This window comes from Vidua macroura, chromosome 5 (assembly GCF_024509145.1).
Source record: "Vidua macroura isolate BioBank_ID:100142 chromosome 5, ASM2450914v1, whole genome shotgun sequence".
NCBI classification, from domain to species: Eukaryota; Metazoa; Chordata; class Aves; order Passeriformes; family Viduidae; genus Vidua; species Vidua macroura.
The window spans coordinates 30,495,809-30,519,352 of NC_071575.1; the positions used below are offsets into that span (position 1 = coordinate 30,495,809).

The following is a 23,544-nucleotide window of genomic DNA, read 5'->3' on the forward strand; positions in this document are numbered from 1 at the left end:
CCAGAGGTGGCGTTACGTGCTCCACTAATCTGTAAAAATAACATTGGAGACTCCTCCTGCCCTCCTGTGGCCTTGAGAACACCTGAGACATTTCAGGCACAGGGGCATCTTCGGTTCCCAGCTCTTAGCTTCCAAATTTTGGACAATAAGGATTTCTCTCAGGCGCTGATGGCTCAGTGCTGGATGCAAGTTTGTGTCCCAGCTGGAGGTCTAGAGTGTGATCTCAGCCACTCAGAGGCATCTACTTGTTTCCCTCTGTTGGCTGATCTTCTGGTTTTCCCCCAATAAATCAACCAATCAATAGGATTATTACAGTACAAAAGAATATATGCTTGGATTTGCACAACATATTCGGATAATCTAGCCAGGGTTTGGCTTGTGTGCCCTGAGTTCCTGTGGTTAGCACAAAGCTGCTGTACACCTGCACAGCGCACCTGGCTAATTCTGCTGGTTCTTTTCCACTCCAGAATCCAGCTCTCCTCCCTGCTCCAACAGGATTCTGTGGGATAACACCACCCACAGGAGTCTGCTCAGGGAGTTGATTCAGTTGCTCTGTACCCTGCTGACCCCTGCAAGAGCACCTCCTCAGCATCCCTGTGTGTTCAGAGGGTATCCCAGGTGCAGGGACAGGACATCTCATTGCACACATCTTGGTCCTGCACAGGACACTGCCCCTCAGCCCTTCCTACAGCTCCCAGCTCTGCAGCTCCAGCTGTCCCCTCTGTAGCACCCTGCAGGAATGTCATGGGGCTCCTAGGGAACTCAGCTAAGGAGTTCCATGGCACGCCCGAGGTGATCCTGCCTGTCCTGCCACAGGAGGCAGATCACTTCATCTGCACAACTTAATGGCAGCTAATCATGGCATGGTCCACTGGCTGCCTGGTCAGGCTGCCCCTTCCAAAGGCCTTGGAAAAACACTGGGTGTTTGGAACAGTGATGGTGACTTCAAATGCCTGCCTTGCACAGCTCTTTGTGGTGAAACAAGTGTGAGAAATTAAAAAAAAAAAAAAAAACCAAAAGAATCCCAACATAATAAGGAACAACAGCAAAGTTTTCAATTTCCTCAAATCCTCAATCCTCAAATCCCTCCCCCACTTAAAAGAAAAAGCATTTTTTGTGAAGAAAAATTAAGGAGAGGCTGAGGGGCAAAAAAGCAGAAAAGAAAAGCCACTGGTTCCTGTGTGCCTGAGAGTTTTTTTGCAGGATAAGGATTTTGAGGGGTGGTGTGTCTCAACCTGGGAATCACAACAAAATACAGGGAATTGGCTCTTCCTGCTTTGTCCTGAGAGCAGGGAGAGACATGGAATTATTTTAAGGCCGCTTGCACAATGATGTGTGGGCCTGCAGATCGCGTTTTCTTCCCTCTCCTAATGATGCCAGGGAATCACCTCACCCCAGAATATGAGACCATCTGGAAAATATCATGCAGTGCACTATTCCCTGTGCCAGAGGGATATTTATAGATAAAGTAAATAATGTTGTCACAATCCAAACAAATAAGGATTGTGACAACATTATCCAAAATATATTATTCAAATAAGGAGAGACTGCAAGGCAGTGGAGTGTCTCCTCCTCCATCTCTGTGCATGGCTTTGCCCCAGGAGGGGCCAACTGGGATCTTTTAAGTCCCTTCCAACCCAAACTATTCTATAATTCCATGATCCTTCCAAATTCAGCCAGTTTTGGAGAGCAGGTGGGAACAGTCCAACCAGTCCCTCACAGGACCAGGCTCCCTCTAAGCCCCTTGCCCAAATTTGCTCCATAAATCCATGTAATGCTCAAAAGGCTGTATATTTTTGAATCAAAATAGGGTCATTTCAAAGGAGTTCCTCACAAGAGAAATTTGTTCAGCTTCCCCTCAGCTGAGCAGTTCAGGTTATTATTCACTGTTTGGATCTAACCCACTGAACAAAATACTGCCTTTGCCTTTAAACAGAAAATCCATTGAGCAAGTTCAGGCCAGCTCTCATTACAGGCTTCCTAAATTTATTCATGGAAAATTAAATATTCTCTTTAGATAGGCAAATAGGTACATAACTGTGTCTCCAAAATGGTTTCAGGCTCTCAGTTTGTAAACTAATGATATAATTCCTTTTGCAGCACTACCTAGCATGGCTCCAGGGTGTGATGTTATTATGGTCATGGAAACAAAATGAAAAGCATGTGGCTGACCTTTCCCAGCTCAGGTCTGTCTTTCCAAAGGAAGTGTGTAGAATATCAACCACCTGGTTTCTCCTGTATTTCCTTCCCATTGGAGGTTTATCTCATCATTCACAGGAGTGTAGGAAACACAGCCTCTTCTTGTCCACTGAACCTGTGCTTGAATCACAGAACAGAATATTCCCAGCTGGAAGGGACCCATATGGATCATCAAGTCCAGTTGAGGGAGGGAAGTATTGGTTTTGGGGCCCTTGGGATGTGGCCCTTTGCAAATGACAGAGAAACAGTGATGAACCCCATGCTGGGGGACATAAAGCAGGTAGCAGAGACGAGAGGTGAGAGAAATGTTCCCTGACAGTTTTGGAGTTTAAGCAGGCATCAGAGTTCTGTAATATGGATGTCCTCATGTTTGTGTTTTGGTTTGGGTTTTTTGTGCCCTGTATTTTGTACTGCTCTTCCAGAGTAGGGCAGTATCTTCAACTGGAGAATAACAAAACAGTTGTTATTACTTCATCTTCTAAAACCAGGCCTGCATCTTTCATGTGCTTTGGGCTGACTGTTCAGATGCAGCAGTTTGTGGACTGAAAGAAGGAGGATGTTGGAATTGAAAAGAAAGGATTTACTCCTGCGTGTTCAGTTGTCTGCAGTTAGGGAGAGGAGAAGCGATTATGAACAATTCTAGTGCACAAAGCCAGTACATCCTCCTGGGATCCACATTCTGTCCTGCTGTAGTTAGGTGTCAGATTCAAAAAGCTGGAGTCTTTGTTCTTTTTGACAAAACACTGGACTTTCCATCCAGCGCCTTGTATTTCTGCTGGGTGACAAAATGACAGAAGATTCTTTCTGCAGGATCTTGTATGAAGTTCCATCTTCTCCTTCTCTGCAAATGAACTTGGTCAAGGCCCAATGTATGGATGCAGGAAGATGCAGGGGAGCAGGGAAGAGCTGTCACCGAGTATGTCCAGTGCTTGTCCTGCTGTTCTCTCCTTCAAAAGAGAGCATCAGATCCCAAGCACTTCCAGGATGTGCTTGGCACAAATTCAAGCATTTTGCTGTCTGCTCATAATGACAATTTTCTCTCTTCTCTCTCTGAACCTTGCAGTCCTGAAATGGAGCACCTTCCCTACAACCAGCATGGAACACACCTGTAGCTCCAGTCATCTTTCTCCTAGGGAACCAGGATGTGGTCATGGCATTTGTGTGCTGCCGTCTCACAGCCTTGACAGATTTTGGGCCCTGGAGGCTCTTTCCACATTCCCTAAATGGATGGAAAAGCAAAAACTCATGTATTTTGATGATGATTAAACACAGCTTTCTGATACTATGTAAATAATTTTGATACTTAGTCTATGAGTTACAGGCATTTGTAAAAAAAACTTCGGTTTTTCCAGCACCATCTGAAGCAGGTGCATTTCAAAACAGGTCTTCTGTGTGGTAGCTACATTAAAAATTAAAACTAGTGTGTTCTGCCTTATGTAGCCTGGTTTTTCCTACAAGTTCTTCCAACCAGGCAACAAAAATGGTTTAGTTCTGTTCAGTCAGGTTCAGTGTGATTTTTAAAATCCTATTGCAGAGCTTCAGCGTTTCAGGCTGCATGGTATCAAGAGATACTTTATTAGACAGGAGTGCTCTTTGGAACTTCAGTCATCAGAATGTTCTTCTCAGTCCTAGCTTTTAACAGCTCGTTTCTATGAAATGTAAACTTCTACCACTGGGATTTAGCATGCTTAATTTGTTTAGCATATGAACCATAGGTACCAGCTCAGTCAATAAACAACTCTTTTTCACTGTAATTTTTTTCCACCTTCTTGAATCTTCCTGCATTTTAGTCTTTAATTCCAGGTAATTCTTCTTTTTAAACAAACAAACAAAAAGCAGGCAAAACTGCATTTCCTTGTGGGGCACATTTAGAATGTATCCATGTTACCAAAGTTGTAGGAGTGTGTCAGTTTCTACAGAAGAAAAGATCCAGCTTTTGCCTCAAGATCACATGGATTTACTTGAATGGTGAAGAGTAAATTTTCTTTCTGAATTTCTGAAAAAAAAAAATTAAATGCTGTCCTGTGAAGCTGGATTAGCCCAGACTGAGACACCAGGCTGCAGTTCACAGGATGGCCATAATACACAGGAATCACCAGGGTGTGTTTCACAGCTGGAGCAGGGAGGGGCTCGCATCTTTATCTTTCCTTCTTCCTTCCTCTCCTTTTTCCTTTGTCCTGCACCCTGACGGTATTTCTTTGTCCATCTGTTCTGGTTTGAAAACAAAATCAGTGAGCAACTCCAAATCAGAAATACAATTTATTAGGAAAAGTCAAAAAGAAAACAAAATACGTGCAATAATACAAAAGAAAAACCACTGACAGAGTCAGAATACAACCTGACACCCTTTTTGGTCAGGGTGTTGGTAGCCGTCCAAATTGGAATGGCTGCTGGAAATCCAGTGGAAAAGCCTGAGTCTGGTGTCCCAAAAACTCAGATTATATCCAGTTAGGAATGCTTGGCTCCTCCCTCTGGGCAGAGCAGCTCACAGTGGGATGCTGTAACTTTTATCAGTCATGCAGTGACATTCAATAGTCCATTATCAGCAGATGTCTCCTGGAGGGAGAATTGGTTGTGAAAGAGATAAGGAAAACTGCCCACTTAACAGAAGACAGCTGCCATACAGATGGCAAATGGAATACATCTTGTTTTACAATCTGGGACACCATCTCACTGTCCTTTTGCCTGTACCTGACTGCATCTGCTGCTCAGTCCTTCTCCCTCACTGTATTCTTTTCTTCATAATCCTCTGTCCTGCTGCCCATCCCTCTCTTTCTCCATCCCTCTGCTGCACCTTCCCCCCACACCCACTTGCTGTGGTCACTTTCTCTCTTTGTCCTTGCTTCCCTCTTTGTATCCTTCTGTCCTTCCTGTGTGTTTACCATTCTTTTTTTTTGTCTTTCTCATGTTCCTTTTTATTCCCTGTTGCTCAGTCCTGTTCCCCATGCCATTGTTTCTCACTGGATCCTTCTGTCCCTTTCCCTGTCCCTATTTTTTAATTCCTTTCCGTTGTGCTGCCCATCCCAGTTGTTTTTATTTCATCTCCATCCCGCACCCTGTTCTTCTTTTTCTTCATGTGTCCTCTCTGCTCCCGCTCCCGGTTTGTCTGTCCCTGGGGCTCCCATCACGTTGCTGGATGGGTCCGTGAGCATGCATTGGGATCCTAGTGTTCTGGCCCAATGGGGGCAGCAGCAGGGATGGGAAAAGACAATTCCTGCGGCTGCCTCGAGCGCAGGAATGGAGCAGGAGCCGTGGCAGCATCCCAGGACATGCCGCCCCCGGCCACGGGATGGCCACCAGCCTGTAACACTGAAACCATGTTTCAAGGTCCCTTCCAACCCAGGCCATTCCCTGATCCATGGAAACACTGCAATATCGCTATGTGAACAGAGCAAAGTTTATAAATACAGGAAAGTTTTGATAACACTTGGGTTTTGTTGACATTTCTATTAATGATTGTTAAATCATGTGGGGAGATAGCAGGACAGATAGGAAAATGGAGTTTGTCCCCACACTTATTTTTATTTCTTTATTATTTATGCTTATGTACAGGTTTATCATGTTTATATAGATATGTGTATTATTATACATATGTTTATGGGTGAGACACACAATCTTTATGAATCTGCCAGGCTCTGGGGAGATTTAATTCCTCAGAAAAATGATTATTTCAATGCATATCACAGTAGGCATTGGTGTAGTGTGGGGTGTTGCTGAGTGTTACCTGAATGGGTGTTTAAAGTGAGATACCTGCTCTTGCACCTTGTTAAAAGAGGGCCTAATTCTAGGAAATGTTTGTCTGTCCCACATGAGTTGCAAATTTCTCCAGTGTTGTGGCGTCATCCTTTGGTTTAATAAGAGTGAATTTTCTTGTAGTACTGGCTTAAATAAAACAACTGCAAAATACTGGCATAACAGCTTCACTTTACAGTGTTTAGAGTTGTCATTTTTTGATTTGGTCTCATTCTCTCAGAGCAAATTTCATAACCATTACAGTAGATATTTAACAGTATTGAACACTTTTTTCTTGATTCCTGTCAACAGTAATTTCTCTCCTCCTGTACCATCCCTTGTGATGGTTTATGTGGGCTGGTTTGGCTTTTTAAAGAAAATATTTATGGCCATTTTTGTCCACAGTGTTTCTGCCTTTTACTAACATTTTCCAATTAATTAAACCTTAAATTTATAATTTTATATGACATGTATTTTTCTATGCATAATTATCTTTGTTATCTGAAAATTGTATTTCATGTTAAATCCCTCTTGCTCCTCACAATTAGCATATGTTTTTCACCTGCAGCCCATGACCTTTTGGTGCCTTATTTTATTTATTTAGATATGTTATTTGCCTCATTTCTTTTTATATCAATACAATCTTACCAGAATCTACTGTACTATTGTGCTTGTGAAATTCTTCTGTGGGTAATAACAGACTCATTTTGTCAGTGAAACCTTATTCCCATAGAAAGCATTTGGAACTGGCTACAAATCCAGAAGCTCAGCCCCAAATGCAGAAGTGCTTTCCACTGCCCAGCTCTCTGCCTGTGCCACCTTTCAGAGAGTGTTGAGGAGCACCAGCAGATGGAGCTGAAACGCTGCAGAGCGAAGCGCTCCCAGCACAGAAGGAGAAGCAGGAGCGGGGAATGTCGGCGAGTTTGAGCACCCGGTTAACTCTGCTGTCTGGTGAACTTTCCAGAAGAGGAGGCCCTGCTGCAGGAGGAGCCAAGAGGCAGAGAAGAGGCACCAAAAGCTGTGGAGTTGCAGCAGCTGTTGCCCTTGGGGGGTGTGTACCACATTTCTGCCCTGCAGCTGCCGCCCCAGGCCCAGGACATCGGGGACTGGAGCATGGTGGAGGTGAGGGAGGACAGGGATCAGCCCCTGGTGCCCCTGAGGAGCTGCTCCCGAGGTTTGGCACTGTTGGCACATGCACTGCACATGGCTTCCTGAGCAGCAAACTAACCAGGCAAGGTTTGCAAATCATCAGTTTTTCATTTGTGAAGGGTAAAATCACAGGGGTACCAAAAATCTCTGCTGGTTCACTCCAGGCTCTGCAGGCTGGTTGAGGATTGTGGTCACTGGGTTCTGGTTTCCTCTAGCACTGACCTACCCCACAGATGCACTGTGAAGCTGGAAACATTTAATAAGCAAAGTTCCCAAAAAGCCAGACTCAGAGGGCAGGACTGTGGGCAGGGGAGAGGCACAGAATGTTCATTCCCAGCCCCTGTAGCCCCTCCTGGCCCCTGCCATGGTGGGGACAGAGTGGAATTACAGCTGCCTTTACCTCCCGTACTCCTAAAACATAAAATTTAAGGGATTTAGAGATTTTAGTTAGAGATAAGCCTTACTAGAGTTAATTAAAGTAAATGAGTAGGCCTTGATGAAGTTAAGAGTTAGTAGTTAACTAATAATTGATTGTTTGTCAACACAATGTTTAATTAGCTGGGTTTATAATGAAGAATACAGAAACTGACAAATAGCTTTTAGGAACATAAGACAATTGTAGGCCTCCTCTGTTCTGAAACCCATTGAAAACAGGGAATGGGAGTTCTACCAAGAGTTCATTTGTCATATTTGTATTCAAAAGGTAGAAAGGTCAGAATGAGGAAGACTTCCTTTACTTCCTCATTTTGGGACCCCTCCCCATGAAAGGCAGCACCAACCCATTTCAAGGAACAAACTACGCATGCTTAATAGCTTTTGAAATGATTAGCATACAAAGCAAGGAATGGGATGTACCAAAATTATGAATATGTATTTGTATTTTGGGTATTCAATACTTTTATGGATAAAAGGACTCTGTAATCATTTGAAAGGCACATGTATTTGGGAGCTATCCCGCAAGCTGCCCAGCGTTGTAATAAACATACACTTTCTAACTTTAAACTCTTAGAGAGTTTTTGTCCGTCACACTTGGATATCGGTACTAGATCAATATCCATATTTCTTTAATAAATCACTCCCGCTTCCTGAGGCTGTGGCTCTGTGAGAAATGGCTGTGCCTACACTGTGGCCCTGCCTGAGGGTGCCTCCAGCAGTACAGGAATGGTTCCAAGGCCTCAAGGTAGCTACTCCTCCACTGCCTTCAAAGTTGTACTTGGAAACGTGCAATATTAACAAACCATTTTAAATGGGGCATTAAAAAGCTTTGCAATGGTTAGATGAACTCAAAGGAAAAAACCTGCACTTTCTGATGTACCCCTTAGCTGTCCTTTTCCTCTCTTGCCAAAGCTGCTGGATGTTGGATTGGAGGTGTATCCATATTCCCCAGGAAAGGCTGAAGATGGCACACAGGAAGCAGTACAGATAACCCTGAGGCTCCCTGATAATGTGATTTATTTTAAAGTGCCTGTGGTAGCCCAATGGGATCCTATAGGTATGAACTTAAGACATAAATTTATTTTAAATTTCAATAGTGGAATTTATACCTGAGTTGGACTGTTGTTAGAGTCCAGCTGTAAAGATAAGGGTGAAGTTGGAACCTAGAAATAGTTTGGGGATGCCAATGTTAATTGATTTGGGGATTTTAAGGGTTTTGTTATTATTACTTCTTTGGTTTTGTTTTACTTCAGCATTACTAGCAGAAGCCTTCCATGTACATCTTTCCATCCTCTTTGTCCAGGCCAGCAGTGGAGAACTGATGGCATCAGCAAGATAACCTATGAAGCAGAAGAAAAGAGCATCACCTTTAGCATGGGTGCCTTTTACACAGTAGCCCTTCTCCAGGATGCTCACCTGAATCTGCCCTATCAGGCCTGGGAATTGCACCCTGCTGGTGTGGATGAAGGGCTCTTCACAGTTACTGCAGTCTTTGCAACCATTCAGATACAAATTAAGGTACTGTCAATAATCTTTTAATCAAACGTTTGCAGTTGAAAATCCCCATAATTATTAGTGTCCCCGATTAAGAGTTTGGGATGCTTCCACAAGAGCAATTTGAATCTGTCTTCCTTTCCAAGCACTGCACTGGTTATTTAATTTCAGTTATTTACTATGAGACAGCATCTGTGCATTTGCTCTGTAAAGTTTCAGTCAGTGCTTTGCTGCTGGTTTTGCCTTGCTGCATTCAAGGCTGTTCCACCTGTTAGAGAGCTGAAAAGTGTTCCTCTCTCCTCCCAGCTCTACCAAGAGAAACACAGGGATTTCTAGCAGCCTGCTACTAATGCTCCTTGTTTCTTCTCCAATTTCAAAGCTACTTGTGATTATCCATCTGTTCATTGGTGCATACATCAGTACACCAGGGTCATTTCTGATTCCTATGCAAAGCTGGCTTTCTTAGGATCTATAAATGAAAGGTCACAGCCCAGAGTAGCAAATGATATTATATATCATACCCAGGATAGCAAAAATATCAGTATTTGAAGCCTAAACCAGAAAGGAGCTTCCATGACCAGTAAGTTGCTTTCACTGGTTTGTACAACAGGATAATCAGCATATGTTGTCTTCAGTAGTGGTGGAAGAAGAGGAGATGCTTTCCCACATCACAGGAAAATGGATGAGTCCTTTTGCCCTCAGAGCAGCTTTGAAAAGAGCTGGAGTGAACATTTTCCCAGCAGAGTACTCTCCCAAGTACGTCCCTGTGCCCAGGAAGGTGAGTGCCAGAGTTTCCTGGTGGTTTTTCTGTTTTTCACTCAGGTCACCCTCTCCTGCACTGGGAGCTGCTGTGCTGCCAGCTGAGCCAGGGACTGAGTAAAGCAGGCCCTGGTACTGCTGTAACACAGGGAAACAGAGATCTGTGTGTCTGATTTGTACTTGTGCACTGCAGGCTGCCCTTGCAGAAGTGAAGGCCTATGAACAGATGGCTCTGCTTGCAGCTGCTTTTGCTTTTGCTCACAGCAAGTGGAATGGAGAAGCAGGGCCAGAGCAAGTTGTGTTCAAGGTTTGTGGAATCCCACCAAACTCCCAGAGCAGACCAGCACTGACCCCTTCCCCAGTTAGACAGGAACAATTAACTCACCCGTGCTGGCTTCAGCCCCTGCCTCAGTTCAGGGTCACAGACTGCACCTGGGAGCTCTCAGGGGACACAAGTCACAGCAACAAAGACACTGGCTAAGGAAAATGGAGCTGGTAAGTCACCAAGGGAGGCTTTAGCCAGAGCTGGGGTGACAGAGCTTCATTGCTCTTCAGAGGCCCCTCAAAAATCATCACTCTGCTCTGCCAGCTTTGTAAAGAACAGCTGGGACTTCCTTCCTGCCTGTAGGGTTTCTTTTGCTCCCTGCTGCAAAGGAGGGAATAAGGAACCTCAGTGTTGGTTTGTCTCCACCTGTGAACTAAAACACATGGTTAAAACTTCTCCCAGCCAGACAAACACTCCCACGTGTGGCTGGAGAAAGGTGACACACTCCACTGCTGAAAGCTGCAGTGGCTCTCTCGCTTTCAGGTTAAATGCATGTGACACACAAATATTAGAATTTGTACTCTGACCACGACACAGGCTTCACCTCACCGTGCATTTCTTCCTGCAACAGGTAAGGGAACATCTCACAGTGATGAAAGTACAAAACCTCAAGCTCCCTGAAACCAGTGAAGCTTTTTCAAAAGAGCTGGAAGAAGAGTCTGAATTTCACTCCACACTCTACCACATGCTCAAGGATTCTGCCAGCAGTGAAGCCATGGATAAAGTGGAAAGAGCTGGCTTCCTGTTTATTGATTCTGTGTATCAGCTGCTCCTGCCTACCAGAGTTTTAGCATACTCTTAGATACTGCATGCTTTCCTTTGAAACTTTATTATCAAAAGCTTTTAAATAAAGTTACATTTCAAGTCTTAAATCATTTTCTATTCAAAACACTGAAAAAGGTTCTGAAATGCAAACATTTTACCTTTGTTCAAGCAAAATAAATTCTTTATTCAATTGTGGCTAGACCACCTAGACATGTTTATTGTTAGCTATGTTCAAAATTGCTGTTCTACTGTAAACCTCAACAGAACTGAGACCCTTTTAGCTACTTTTAAAGATGACTTTTGTCCGAATGGGAAAAAGATTTTTTTTTTTTTTTCAAGTCATGCTTTAAAGAAAAAAACCTCATCTCCCCCCCCCGCAAAAATACCCACAACCCAACAAAACAAATCCAGACATGTAACCTTAAATAATGCCAGCTTCACCTCCTGTCCTGCAGAGCGTGGCAGCAGAACCGGGGTTATACCGGGGGAGGGCCGTTGTGTCGCAGTCTTGTGTAGGGCCACAGCAGCTGCTGCAGCGACCTCCAGGCGTCCCCAGTGCCCACGGGGGCTGCATCGGCTGGCCTCTGCAGGGACAGCCCCGTCAGGAAGCTCGTGAGAGCAGCCAGCAGGACCAGGATGGACACGGACACCCAGAGGGTTTTGTTAGTGTTGCAAAAGGAAGCCTTGAAGTGGGACGCCCACGCTGACATCGAATTGCACCTGGGCAGGGCAGGAAAGCACAGAGACCTTCAGTGTTTCCCCAATACCTGCAACTCTTCCCACCCCACCCCAAAAAGCCTTAAAGCAAACTAGATCCCACAAACCTTGAAAGTGACAGGTTGTTACTGTTTTGGAAGCTGTGCAGGGGGAGCTTCTCTTCTGTGTTTAAAATACAGTCAAGAAGGCAAATTCTTGATAAGCTGGCCCAGCTCACTCATCCACCCATGCTCCCTGTACCTCACACTGGTTCTGAAGAGGATTAACAAAAGCTGCCTTGCAAGAGTGGCAAGAAATCTTGCTTGCAGAAAGCACTGAAAGTCATGGCCTTTTGTTTGAACCCTCTTCCCATGTACACCTCCCAAACATGGCTTTAACTTGTGAAAGAAACTTACATTGACTCCAGGGTCCATTTGGATGGGTATTTTCCTTTTTCAGAGACACTTTCCTTCCTAGCTGGTTGTTCCTGTACTTCAGCAGGTGATTCCAACTGCTCATTCCTGTAAACAAGAATTAACAGCTCCAAAGCTTTGCCAAATTCACAACAGCTTGGCTTTATAGCCCTGACCAGGTGGTGAATTAAAAGCTCATTAAAAACTAAACCAGCATACCTGGGAGGAGGCTGCTACTGAACTTACTTGGTTTCAAAAGGCTCCTCTTCATACTCTGCCCAGGAATAGGTGCTGAGGAACCTCTGCAGTGAAGGACGCTTCTCGTTCTGCTTCACCCCTAGCCTGCCCCTGCCATGTGTTAAACAAATTGGTCTGATTTTCCTCAGCAGATAGAAAGCAGAAAATCAGAAATTTAGCAACAGCTTACTCATTTGGTTGACCTCATACAAATAACTTACAAATTTAGTTGCTTGAAGTTAGGATCATTAAAAAAAAACCCCAAACGAAACCAAACAAAACTACAGACCCATCCGCTGTAGATATTTAGATTTCACATTTTAGTTCTAAAGCAAGAAAGTTGAGGGATTTTTTTTAAACCTCTTAATGCTCAATAAATAAAAAAGGTGAGCTCATAAGGCTCATTTACCTATTATAGCACATGAAACTAATGTGAAAGGTGTAGCCTAAACATTATGATACCCCCAAGATGCTCCATAAACTGCTTACTACAGGCACAGTTAGAGTTGAAAAATATTTCCCCCTTCAAAGACAAGCCCAGGTGACTTTACCAACTGCTTGATCTCCTGCTGAATCTGTCACTCCGTTCATCCCCATCAGGTTCATGGAACTGGGCCTGGAGGAGAAATTTGCCACATTTACTGCACTGGCATTCTGATGCTTCATCCCAGCGTTTTGGGGAGGTGAAGCACCTCAGCATCCCTCCAGCAGTCCCTACTTACCAGTGGCACCCCAATCCCTGCATTCCCAGCACTCCTGGGCACTGTTGCAATGCTAACTCTCCGCAGGGCTGACGAGGGCTACACAAATAAGAGGCATTACTGGCTCTTAGCAAGGCACAACTGGGTTACCCACTGAGCACACAAAATACCATCTGTTTTGTGCAAACTATATTAAAAAAAGAGATGCTGACACTTAGCGTGAAGTGACACACAAAGAATCTAATCTCAAGTGCAGATCAAATCAGGTCTTTCAAGCAGCATCTTTCCACAGTAAGTGATTTCTGCCCACCTGAGTGAGGCTGGCTGCACAGCTTCCAGCAAAACACCAACATTGAAGGTAACTAAATTCCCCTAACCTCGCTCACAGGAATTCCTACACTCAGTTTGAGCTGCTCCCATATTTTTGTGCAAAATCTTCCTTTAATTCCAAGAGAACCACACAAGAACAATATTTCTTAACCAGTGAATAAGAGCCCAACCATTTCACCTTCATCTTCTAAGGGGGACCACTTAGAAGGTTGGTGGGGTGCCTGAAAAGTAGATCCTCATGTTTGATGACACCAGTCCATATTTGTGCCAGAAAAACACCAAGTCAAGCATGCAGCAGAGCACCAGCACATAAAGCAAAGAAAAACACACACACTCTTAAAAATTTTTGAAATTTCATGTAAGGACCATTACCTTAAAATTAAAAGGACCTGGTAGCTTCTTATTCATAGATTCGTCTGTGAAGAGATTAAACATCAGAGCTTTACAGGAGGAGCTTGCTGCTTACAGGAGTGCAGTGAGTTTAATTTGCAGCCTAAGGTCTGACTTTCTGCAGCATATGTTTAAACAAAGCACTCTCAAAGCAGAAATGAGGTCTCAGGAAAAAACTTCCTATTTCATTAAATAAATTCATAACATTCACACATTACCCATCCTCTGCAAGCATCAGCTTCTGTCACTATCATAAAATATATTCTATTATTGAGGTAGTGTCCTGTTACAGGACTGTAATTCAAAAGGCTCCTGCAAGGATTTTACGGTGTGGAAGATTTCCCTTTTGGTGTTTAAAAAACACATGCTATTTTTCAGAAGAATTTAATACTTCTCTGGCAAAGCTACAAGCACTAGCTGCAAACGTGGCTACTTAGAAGGGGAAACAGAGGCCCCTGCACTTAAGGGGTTTGTGATTCCCATGTAGAAAATGGCAGGGTGCATCTACAGAGAGCAGCCAAAGCTCAGCTAACTAGAAATAGCTACTGTGAACAAGCACCCAAACCTACTGCTCACAAGGAATAAGATTATCACCAGCACATGCCATGCGCTTTGCTGGAAGCCAGGACATTCCTGGGTACTTGCAGTGGTCCCACACGCACACACCTCCTGAGACCCATGATGGTTTAAGTACAAGTTTCACTTCAGAGAGCTGCTTTTAATAGTGTTAATAGGTGGCTATTCTGCCCACCACCTCCCCCCCACCTTGTTAGAAGAGGGGATAAAACAACAACATAATTCTATCACCTAAGATGTGGAGGGATTATACGACTATTCTGTAGCTATAAGGGTTTGTCTGGCAGGTGCTAGCAAGGGGAAAGAGGCTTTTCCTGGTTACCTCTGTCTCCAAGGGAGCTGAAGGACCTCTCGTTCTGGAGCAGGACCTGTTTGAGCTCCTCGAGCTCAGCATGTTCTTTGGTGTACATGCGCTTCAGGTTCTCCACGTGCTGGATCATCACCTCCACAGCTTTGCTCACCCGGCTCTCCTGAGGGAGCAGGGAAAGCAGCAGCTCTCAGGAACTGCCTCATCTTTGGAGATTTCCCCCTCAAGCATCTGCTCTCCTCTGCTAATGTCACTTTTATCCTCCCTTTCAAAGCTTCACTACAACCCCTGTCCTGGCACATGCTACACAGGTTTCATTTCTCTGGGGATCACTCTTGTTGTAAAATAAATAAATCAGTCTTCAGTTTTCCAAGCTCTTACAACTCACCATCATCATCATCTCCTCTGATCTACAGTCTCAGCTGCCACCATGCATTTCCTGGTATTGCTAAGTCATTTTTGTGCTGCTCTGGGGTGTTATACACAACTACACCTAACATTTGAGCAGGGCTTTGTGACTTTCCATAGATTTAGCTGATTAGCTGCCCTTTCCATAAGGCACAGAACCACCTTTGCAGCATCAAGGCCATTGTTACCACACTGCTTGGTATTTTGTATATCTCACTACTGAAAAGTCTTTATTTTTATTTTTTTTTTCCCAAGCAGAACCTTATTTCTGCTGTGGGTTTTTGCACAATTCTAGTGCAGCATAGCTGGTCTCAGTGCCTGGGATTCCTTATAAGGACACAGAGTGAGAAGAGAAGAGAAGGCCAGGACTAAGCTGTCCTGACCAGTCTACACTACACACACCAGAGTCCCAAATCCAATCCTGGAAACATAAGCTCAGAAAGAAGTCTGGCTATCCCTTCGCATCTCGAAGGTTTTAGCTTTGTACAAAATACTTCTAGATGGAAAGTGTTACCTGATTAATAGCTCCCAACATCTCTGCTCTGCTGGCAACTCGAGCTGCATATTGGCTAAGGAACTGCAGGCTTTTCTGCAGCTTCTTAATGATCTCCTGAGCCTGGTTATCTTCTTCACACAAAGGAACTAATGCCTAAGAAGAAAACTGGTGTGAATTATTAACAGAGAATGAAGGGTTGAACTGATGACACCGAGGAGCTGCGTTCAGGCCCACATTAACATCCTTAATCAACGTAACTTAGATAGAGAGCTCCAGTGGGCAGAGACTAGAGCATAAAAGCAGCTGAAGCAGGGGTCAAATGTTTGTGCAACAGAAAAATTCTCCACTGCCTGAGCACGCAATGCATTTGGATCAACGTTCTCTTGTATTTCAACTGCATCACTCCAGAACTTCATTCATATTTGCTCATCATGTATCCCATGCACACATCCCCCCTTTAAAGAGCTGTTTTAAGAAAGACACTCACATCTACTTATCCCATGGACCCTACCAGCCCTGGCCAATACTGACCTCTAACATATTCACAGCATTTGTGATCTCCTTTTTCAAGTTTTCTTCAGCCAGGTCTCGGGACCTCTCTTCAAGCTTCACTCTTTTGTCCAAGGTAAACAAGTCACACTTAAAACCTAAAGACAGCCTCAGAAATTCAGCCTGTTGTGGGAGAAAAGATTTCAGAGGCATCCAAGTGATGCAGAAGTTTAAGTAGATTTGGACACCGACATGACATTTGGGACTATACCCTCTGACCAAAGTTTAGGAGAGATACAGAAGAATAAGTGAACATGGCCCACTTCCTTAAAGCAGGTCTTCCCATGTGTAGTGATGGTGGGAATGTGGGGATGTTCTGCAGCCAGAAGAGGTGACATCCTGGCAGCACACTGTGCCATCTGTACCTTTTGACAAAACTGTCTTAAATCAGCACATTCTGCCTGGGAGGAGGTCACAGCTATGCTCCTTCAAGCTTGCAAACAAATGTCACAGTAGTGACAAGTCTTTGTTCAATTTTACAGATTTCCATCTTTCTCCATCCCATCTCTTGCAAAAATTTCCATTAGGCTTGGAAAGAGATTTCAGAAGTTAGCCTACAAAAAGACATCCAGTTGAGGCTGGATCATTCTTTTACATAGGAGAAGATATTAATCAGAGTTTATCCACAAGATCTGGTATCCGAAATACTTCAGGATACAAGCAGTTGAGACTTACCTCCACTTCCTTCTCATTTGGGGAGTCACTGTAGAAGAAAAAAAGAACCACTGATAAGACTGTGGCTTTAAATTCATACCTGCAGGTGATCACTGAAAGTCAAAACACTTACGGCTCATTTTGCTTGGTTTTATCTCCTTTAATGCCACCTGCAGTGGGTGAACTCCCTGAGAAGAGACAAAAAAACTCCATTTTCAGACCAAAGTGAAAAAATAGCCTCCTCAAACCAACCTGTGAGAGTCTTTTAAGCTTCCACAGAAGCCCCTGGTCAAGATTTCCAGTGCTAAGCTTTCACCACTGAAAAGAACTCGTGTGCCTCAGGTTCTATTTGTTGTGAGGCACCCCAGCACTGCCACTTGTACAAAGCCACAAAAGTCAGTTGTTCAGGGCACTTCAGCTAGCATCTTATTAGCACAGAAATGGTTAATGGCAGGTTTTTGCTTCAGGATGTTATGCGATTTACTACCTCACCAGATTTTAGTGACCTCCAAAGGCGAAAGAGGAGGTGATTTAAAAAGTGAGTCTGTCTAAGGAGAAACAACATCGTGCTCCTCTGTATCATGGATAGCACAGAGATGCTTCTTTTACAAATCTCTGGGGAGAACAGGAGTGCCAGAACTGTTTCAAATATTCCAACTCCTTTGCAGCTAAGTATTTTCCTCCTGTCTAGAGGAATGTGGAGCTGGTTAGATCAGTATCTGCAGTAATTGGAGCAGCAGATTTTGCATGACACCACTGCTCTTCACTTCATTTTGATCTCCAACTGCAGGTACCAAGCCCTAAAACAAAAGCCTCTGATCACACTTGGTGTGAGACAGGCAGCTCCCTGCACCTCTCTACACAACTCTGGACTCTGCTTGTGCTCTAGTAATATGAAGGTGTTCAAAAAAAAACCCTTACCTTTCCTGCTGGGAACCACAGCTGGAGCTTCCTCACTCTGCTCTTGATTATTTTTCTTTTCCTGGTCCACTTCCTAAAGGCACAGCAGAGCAGTTACAGCGAGGGAGCAGCCACACCACCCCTGGAGGCACCTGTCCCCTCCTTTTCCACTGCTCAGCCAAGCCAGTTGGGCTTTTCACTGTCACCAGCACTCTTACCGGGTCTTGCTTCAAAACATTTTGAAACACAGGCTTGTGTTCTTCCATGGCCAGGCAGGATTCCTTCTTCATCTGACTTGGTCCTGTGGAGAAACATTCTCAAATCCAAATGTAACGATTAATAAAACACACCCAGCTTCCAACACCCACCATTTTAGCCATGGGCCAACTGAGCTAAAAAACTGCGCCAAATGCCATGAAAGACCACTGAGAAAAAGAGGAGGCAGCAGAGAACAATATAAAGACACAGAGGAAGTAGTGTGATGATTAACTATGACTGGAAAAAATCCCCATAAGAAGCTGAGAATACAATGTACTTCTCGTAGTTGAAGATGCAAGAGTTAAATAAATAAATTTTATTATTTTGCTACAAGCATGGAGGTTTTTTGTTGTTGGTATGTTTGCTGTTTAAAGAGGCAGCTTTTAATTAATATTTATACCTCTAAAAACATCTAGAATATTTTGTTTTCTCCTCTGTTTATGCAGTCACACACAGCTGTGAGCCAAAGAAATGGCACAGGGAAAAACAACAACAACAACAAAAACAACAACAAAAAAATCTGCAATAAAAAAACCCCACAACCAACAAACCAGAAAAACTCCAGCTTCAGGTGTGAAGCCTGGAAGGGGAGATTTATCAGTTCTAATATTAGGAACACTCTTTTCAGACATGTGTAACAGATAGCTGGATTCTCAGACTTTAAAGCTACTGGAACATCTTTAAATTTGTTCTGCATATCTGCTTCCTCTTAGCCAAAGGCACCTGGACCACATATGAAAACTATGAAAACTAACAGTAGAGGGAAACCAGTAGAAAGAAAATGCTTTTAAATGAAGGGACAGATTTAGATTTCAGGAAGACAGTACTGAGGAAAGAAACAAAACCAAACAAGAAACTGTAGTCTTATATTTAGGTAAAAAAAAAAAAAAAAAAAAAACTTATTCCAAACAAGCATGCACAGGTATTCTGTGCTGCTTATTCAGATCAGCTTTGCAAAATCAACTTAAATACAGTGTGCATACATGCTCCAGTTTTGGTTTGGTTTTATAGTTGTTCAGTGGAAGAAAACCATCAGAGCTGGTAAGAATCTGGTGGGTATTTATGGCTCTAGTAAAGACAGAACAATTCTCAAATCTCTCTACCCTCATCTCTTCTCTTGACCCATCCCAGCTTCTTGTGCAACAGCCTTGAAAGAGAGGAAAGTGCTTAGTGGCACTGTCAAACGAAAGAACTGTTTAAATGCATAAAAACATCTTTTCTCTTGTCAAAATGGTCTGGGATTTTGTACCCACTCACTGTTTTGCCAGCTGAGCAAGCCCCAAGATCTCACCAAGCTGTTTCATGCTCCCTTGCCTGCAGTGCTGTGGTAAGGGGGGTAAAAAACTTTATTCCTACTCAGTTTCAGGGAGGCTTGAGAGCACTGGCAGGTGAAAACACTTGCAAAAATATAAATTCTCATGTTGTTGCTCTTACTCAGCTTCCTCACTTCAAAGACATGCTGGAAGCAAACCATTTCCTCAGTGGGTGAGTGGCAGGCAGTGCAGCAGCCACTGTACCTGACATGGGAGCAGCTGGGTCCTTATTGCTGTTTGTCTCCGTTGCCACATCTTCTCCTCTCTCATGTAAGCCCTTGGATGATCTTTCCTCCATAACAAGACAACCTGCAACACCAGACAGCAGAAAACACAGCTTTTATTGTTCAGTAAACACACAGACCTGGGCACATCCAGGACTTACAGTGCCCCAGGTTAAGGACTCACCTGGTACCGGTGCTGTGCTTCCCACTGAGGATGCAAGAGCTTCTGGGGCTGATGTTAAGTGATCACTGCCAAAACAAAACCCTTTCAGATACTCATCACATGATACAGATCTTGATAAAGGCTTCTAAATCTTGCACAAGACCTGACCTGGATGGGTTCAACGTGGCTGGTGGTGTCAACTCCTCACAGTCAGTCTTCAGAGAGAGAGAAAAGAGTTGGCATCAGAATGATAACTGCCAGTATAAAACTAGTATGTCAAAACTTGAACTTTCCCAACTGTGCCTAAACTATTCCAGCAGTGAAGAACTAGCTGGCAAGTTCACAGATTCACCCACTAGTCTAAAGCCATCTTAGGAATGTCATACTCAGAGATGTGTTTTGGTTCCTGACTCCATGGTTTGCTCCTAATGCACATCTTCAATGACCCAACAAACGTGTTAAGATGGAACAGTAACTCTCTGCATCAGGAGAGATCCATTTTCAAGGTCTGGAGCTCAAAACCTACAAACGAGGTGCACAGAGCTTCACTTGGCTGTAGGGATCAGACTCATTAGGTAAATAAAAGTGACAACAGTCACAGCAAGAGCAAGCAGGTGGTTCAGAACACAGCAAACTTGTGTGCTGTGTTGTACTTCTTAGTGACTGCCTCTAAAGGGATCCAGTTTTACAATATTATGCATAACAATTACCCAGCCCCTTCAGAGGCCTCAAGCCTCCCTGGTGTGCAAACAGCAGAGGAACAAAGCAATTAAAAGCTGGCAGTTTTGCTCATGTTCCTCTAGCTCCCACAGTGCAGTTTTGGACCCGAGTCTTATCACATCACAGACAAAACCAATACCCTCTTGAGGCTTTTAATTTTGAGGGAGGTGCTATATGTGCAATATCCCTCTTCTGCATTTCACCTTGGAAAGTTCCAGCTCGCTCATTCAGTTGTTGGGCTGGTCTCTCTTTATGGGTGAAATGATTTAAAGGGTTCATTTGGTAATGACTTGTGCTGAATTACACCCACTGCTGAAGAAAAGTGCTGAATAGAAAACAAAACCAGCCCAAACCCACTCGTCTCTCCAAGAAGAGAAGGAACAAAGCCAGAAAGCTCCCTAAACAGCAAGCACCCAAGAACGCTACTGAAGTGTGTGTGGAGAAACAACAGAAAAAACATATCAGCAAGTGATTGCCTGTGTTCTGTTATCTTGCCTTCCCCCTCAAATGCCCTCAGAGGACACAGGAAACCCAGCAAATGAGAACAGGAGGTAACCAAGGGCCCTGGTCACTCCTAGGAGTGATCAGCTGCTCCCAGCATCAGGAAGTGCCTTTTCCCTCCTCTCTGCCCTGTCAGAGCTGGGCTGCTCTTGCACAGCCCTGGCCCAGTCAGGTGGATGCTTCCCCTAATGCAAATTCAGGCTATTTTTATTATTGTTATTTGAATTCTCTCATAAGTCTGAGGAAGTGCAGCAATGCATTTGCCTTGTTGAGGCCATTGGGTCTGCAGAACTATTGGAGAGGGAGAATACCATCATGTTGGAAAGAAATGTAAAGGGCTTTTAAGACTAACACACAGCACCCAAGTGAACAGAAAAGCCCTTGAATCACCTAGAAGTGACTGAAATGATACATTATGCTACATTGCCTGTCCCTGCCCAGATGGGCGCATGGTCAGTGGTTTCTGTTTGCAGTGAAGGAAAACCCTCAATTCAGTTTTTTAGAACCCTAAGCTGGCTGCCAGGATGGTACACTCCCATGGATTCCACATAAAGGGAAAAAAAAAAATCCCAATTAAAGAGAAACACCACATTCTAGATTTCTTAATAAACTAGAATCACACAATGATTCAGGCTGGAAGGGACTTCAAAGTTCCAACCACTGGAAAGGACATCTTCAACTATCCCAGGTTGCTCAGACCAATATGCAGCCTGGCCTTGGACACCTCCAGGGATGGGGCAGCCAGGGCCTCACAGTAAAATCTGTTTACCCAGGGCATTGGAGAATGGCACAGTCCTTTAATGAAGAAGAAAAGCCAAAAAAGATCCTGAAGCCCATCTCTAATCACTTTTCCCACCTCCATCCCTCTGATTAGCATAATAACCCAAGGGTTCTCTATCTCAGCCCATGAATTCCGGCCACAGTCTGATACAACTCCTCCCAAACAATCATTAACATTTGGAAGACCTGGTTTTCAGACTCTGGTATGACTTCCACATTTATAAATAAAACAAAAAGACCAAGTTTCACTTGGCTCTCACAAGTGCTCCTTTATTAAATAGCCCTTGAACTTCTACGGTGACAATGATTTGTGACAAATAATTTGAGTCACTTACAAGCAGATCTGCTCAAATACATCTGCAACTGCAGAGTAATAAAACTCCAAAGAAAACTAGGGAGACGTTTTGTATTGAACAAGGATATTAAAATTTCCTATGTGCCAGTGTTTAGAACAGATACTGGGCACAGTCCGTTTGCCTTTTCTCTGGGGCAAGCTTTAACATTTTCATTTTCCCCCTTTGGAACATTAATGTACAAGGTTTATACCAAAAAGTGGTAACAGGAATGGGAAATGACATTTTTGAGCCCGTCTGGAATTACAGAAATCCCCAGAGCAACAAAGCACATGGGTTGCACAGACCTTTGCACAGCTGTGACTTCCCAGAAGGAATGGATAAAGTAGGAACTCTAGAGAGGTTCCTCTTTAAGGGCATTTAAGTAGTAGCAGCACAAGCTGGGAGTTCTTCACCTGCTCTACCCCAGTGTGCTGAAACCAGAGTCCTCCAGCACTCTTACTTTCTACTCACACTGCACTTTCTGCTTTGATTTACCACTACAACCAGACCATGCTGTACTCACAGGCACCACACACCAGGCAGGGTCACCCTGAGGCTGGCTGCTCTTTAGTCCCAAAAGGTTATTTCCAGGTTCACAGAAACCACTGACCAATATTCTTCCACCATCCCCACCAATACAGGAGTTTATAAAGCTCATTAGGAGCCCTGTGTGGTGGAGCTGAGGTCTAGATTTCAATAGTGAGGACTGAGACACAGCTTAGGTGTGCTGAGCTGCAGTTTCTCTTGCTGCTGCCACAAGGAAAGCTGAAGGAAAGCTTTCCTACAGCAAAGATGGCATTTTTCAGCTGTTACATGGTGCCCGTGGGAGAAAATGCAAAGAAAGGCAGTACTCCCAGCTGAAGCATCCTGTGGCTCCTTGCAAGTAGAGATAGAGTGAAAACACTCAGTTCTTCCCTGGCAGAACCAATTGTTACTGCAGAACCAGCACTGTCTCCAGCCCTGAAACCACATTTAAAACACTAAAAGCATGACTCAGCTGCATTAACATCAAGACAGTTTTATAACCAAGTTATTGCAGAAACATGCCCAAACAGAAGGGAACACCCCCCACAGCACCCTGCTGACTGATGCAGCTCCATCCACTGTGGAGCAGTGCTAATTTATAGCTGAGCCATCTGCACCTGGGTCTGAGCAAGGCACAAAATGCTCAAGCCTGTTCAAAACCACATCTCAGGCATCAGAGCCAGCACTCACCTCCGCAACTGAAGAGTCCATCATTGTAATGGAAACAGGAAGGTCTGCATCAGTGTAGTCATCAGCAGAGCATGTTTTCCACCTGGCAACACAGGCCTTATTTGCATATTGCCCAAATAACAGAGAGAGAGAGTGCCCATTTTCCTTAAGCACATAACAACTGAAGTCACCACTCTGTGTGCAGTCAGTCAGCTGGTCTCTCAGGGAGAGACAAATTCATCGCCAACATCAATCCCTCCTCCCCCAAACAGAAGAACCACCACCAGTCCTTTTCTCAACCTCCTCCACACTGCACTATTCTACAGAAAACCAGTGGCAAAAGCTTTGAGAGCTGCTGAGTCTCTTGCTGCAGACTGCCTGCTTCTGCACCTTCAGGAACATCCTCATCTTTTAAAATATTCACTGCAATTCACTTCAGATTTCATAATCTCAAGCAGTTCAATCTCTATTTTAAAGATCTAAGGAGGCAGCTTGATAGACAAGGACCTCAGAATTCCTGCTCTAAGCTCTGCAAAAGAAG

The 23,544-nt window shown here is 44.0% G+C and overlaps 2 protein-coding genes across 2 annotated transcripts in view; one reads left to right on the forward strand and one right to left on the reverse strand.

Annotated features, from left to right (window-relative positions):
- Window positions 1-6,876: 6,876 nt before the first annotated feature.
- On the forward strand, window positions 6,877-11,002 carry LOC128807738 (dynein axonemal intermediate chain 7-like; the record flags this gene model as incomplete). The annotated part of the gene is given in 7 exon segments (XM_053978306.1): window positions 6,877-7,053; window positions 8,428-8,572; window positions 8,819-9,033; window positions 9,620-9,787; window positions 9,962-10,185; window positions 10,188-10,263; window positions 10,665-11,002. Coding segments are annotated over 7 exon segments (1,236 nt in total), but the record flags the coding sequence as incomplete, so codon positions are not given.
- Window positions 11,003-11,966: 964 nt separating this feature from the next.
- IRAG2 (inositol 1,4,5-triphosphate receptor associated 2) overlaps window positions 11,967-23,544 on the reverse strand; it is a 33,647-nt gene continuing 22,069 nt past the window's right edge. Inside the window, exons 23-38 of the mRNA XM_053977908.1 lie at window positions 23,025-23,106; window positions 19,642-19,688; window positions 19,495-19,559; window positions 19,291-19,395; window positions 17,734-17,816; window positions 17,537-17,609; window positions 16,749-16,803; window positions 16,637-16,664; window positions 15,944-16,084; window positions 15,431-15,565; window positions 14,524-14,671; window positions 13,608-13,651; window positions 12,927-13,004; window positions 12,756-12,820; window positions 12,214-12,315; window positions 11,967-12,075 (exon numbers count right to left, since the gene is read on the reverse strand). Coding sequence (XP_053833883.1) covers window positions 11,967-12,075; window positions 12,214-12,315; window positions 12,756-12,820; window positions 12,927-13,004; window positions 13,608-13,651; window positions 14,524-14,671; window positions 15,431-15,565; window positions 15,944-16,084; window positions 16,637-16,664; window positions 16,749-16,803; window positions 17,537-17,609; window positions 17,734-17,816; window positions 19,291-19,395; window positions 19,495-19,559; window positions 19,642-19,688; window positions 23,025-23,106 — 1,360 coding nt within the window. The remainder of the gene's footprint in view (window positions 12,076-12,213; window positions 12,316-12,755; window positions 12,821-12,926; window positions 13,005-13,607; window positions 13,652-14,523; window positions 14,672-15,430; window positions 15,566-15,943; window positions 16,085-16,636; window positions 16,665-16,748; window positions 16,804-17,536; window positions 17,610-17,733; window positions 17,817-19,290; window positions 19,396-19,494; window positions 19,560-19,641; window positions 19,689-23,024; window positions 23,107-23,544) is intronic.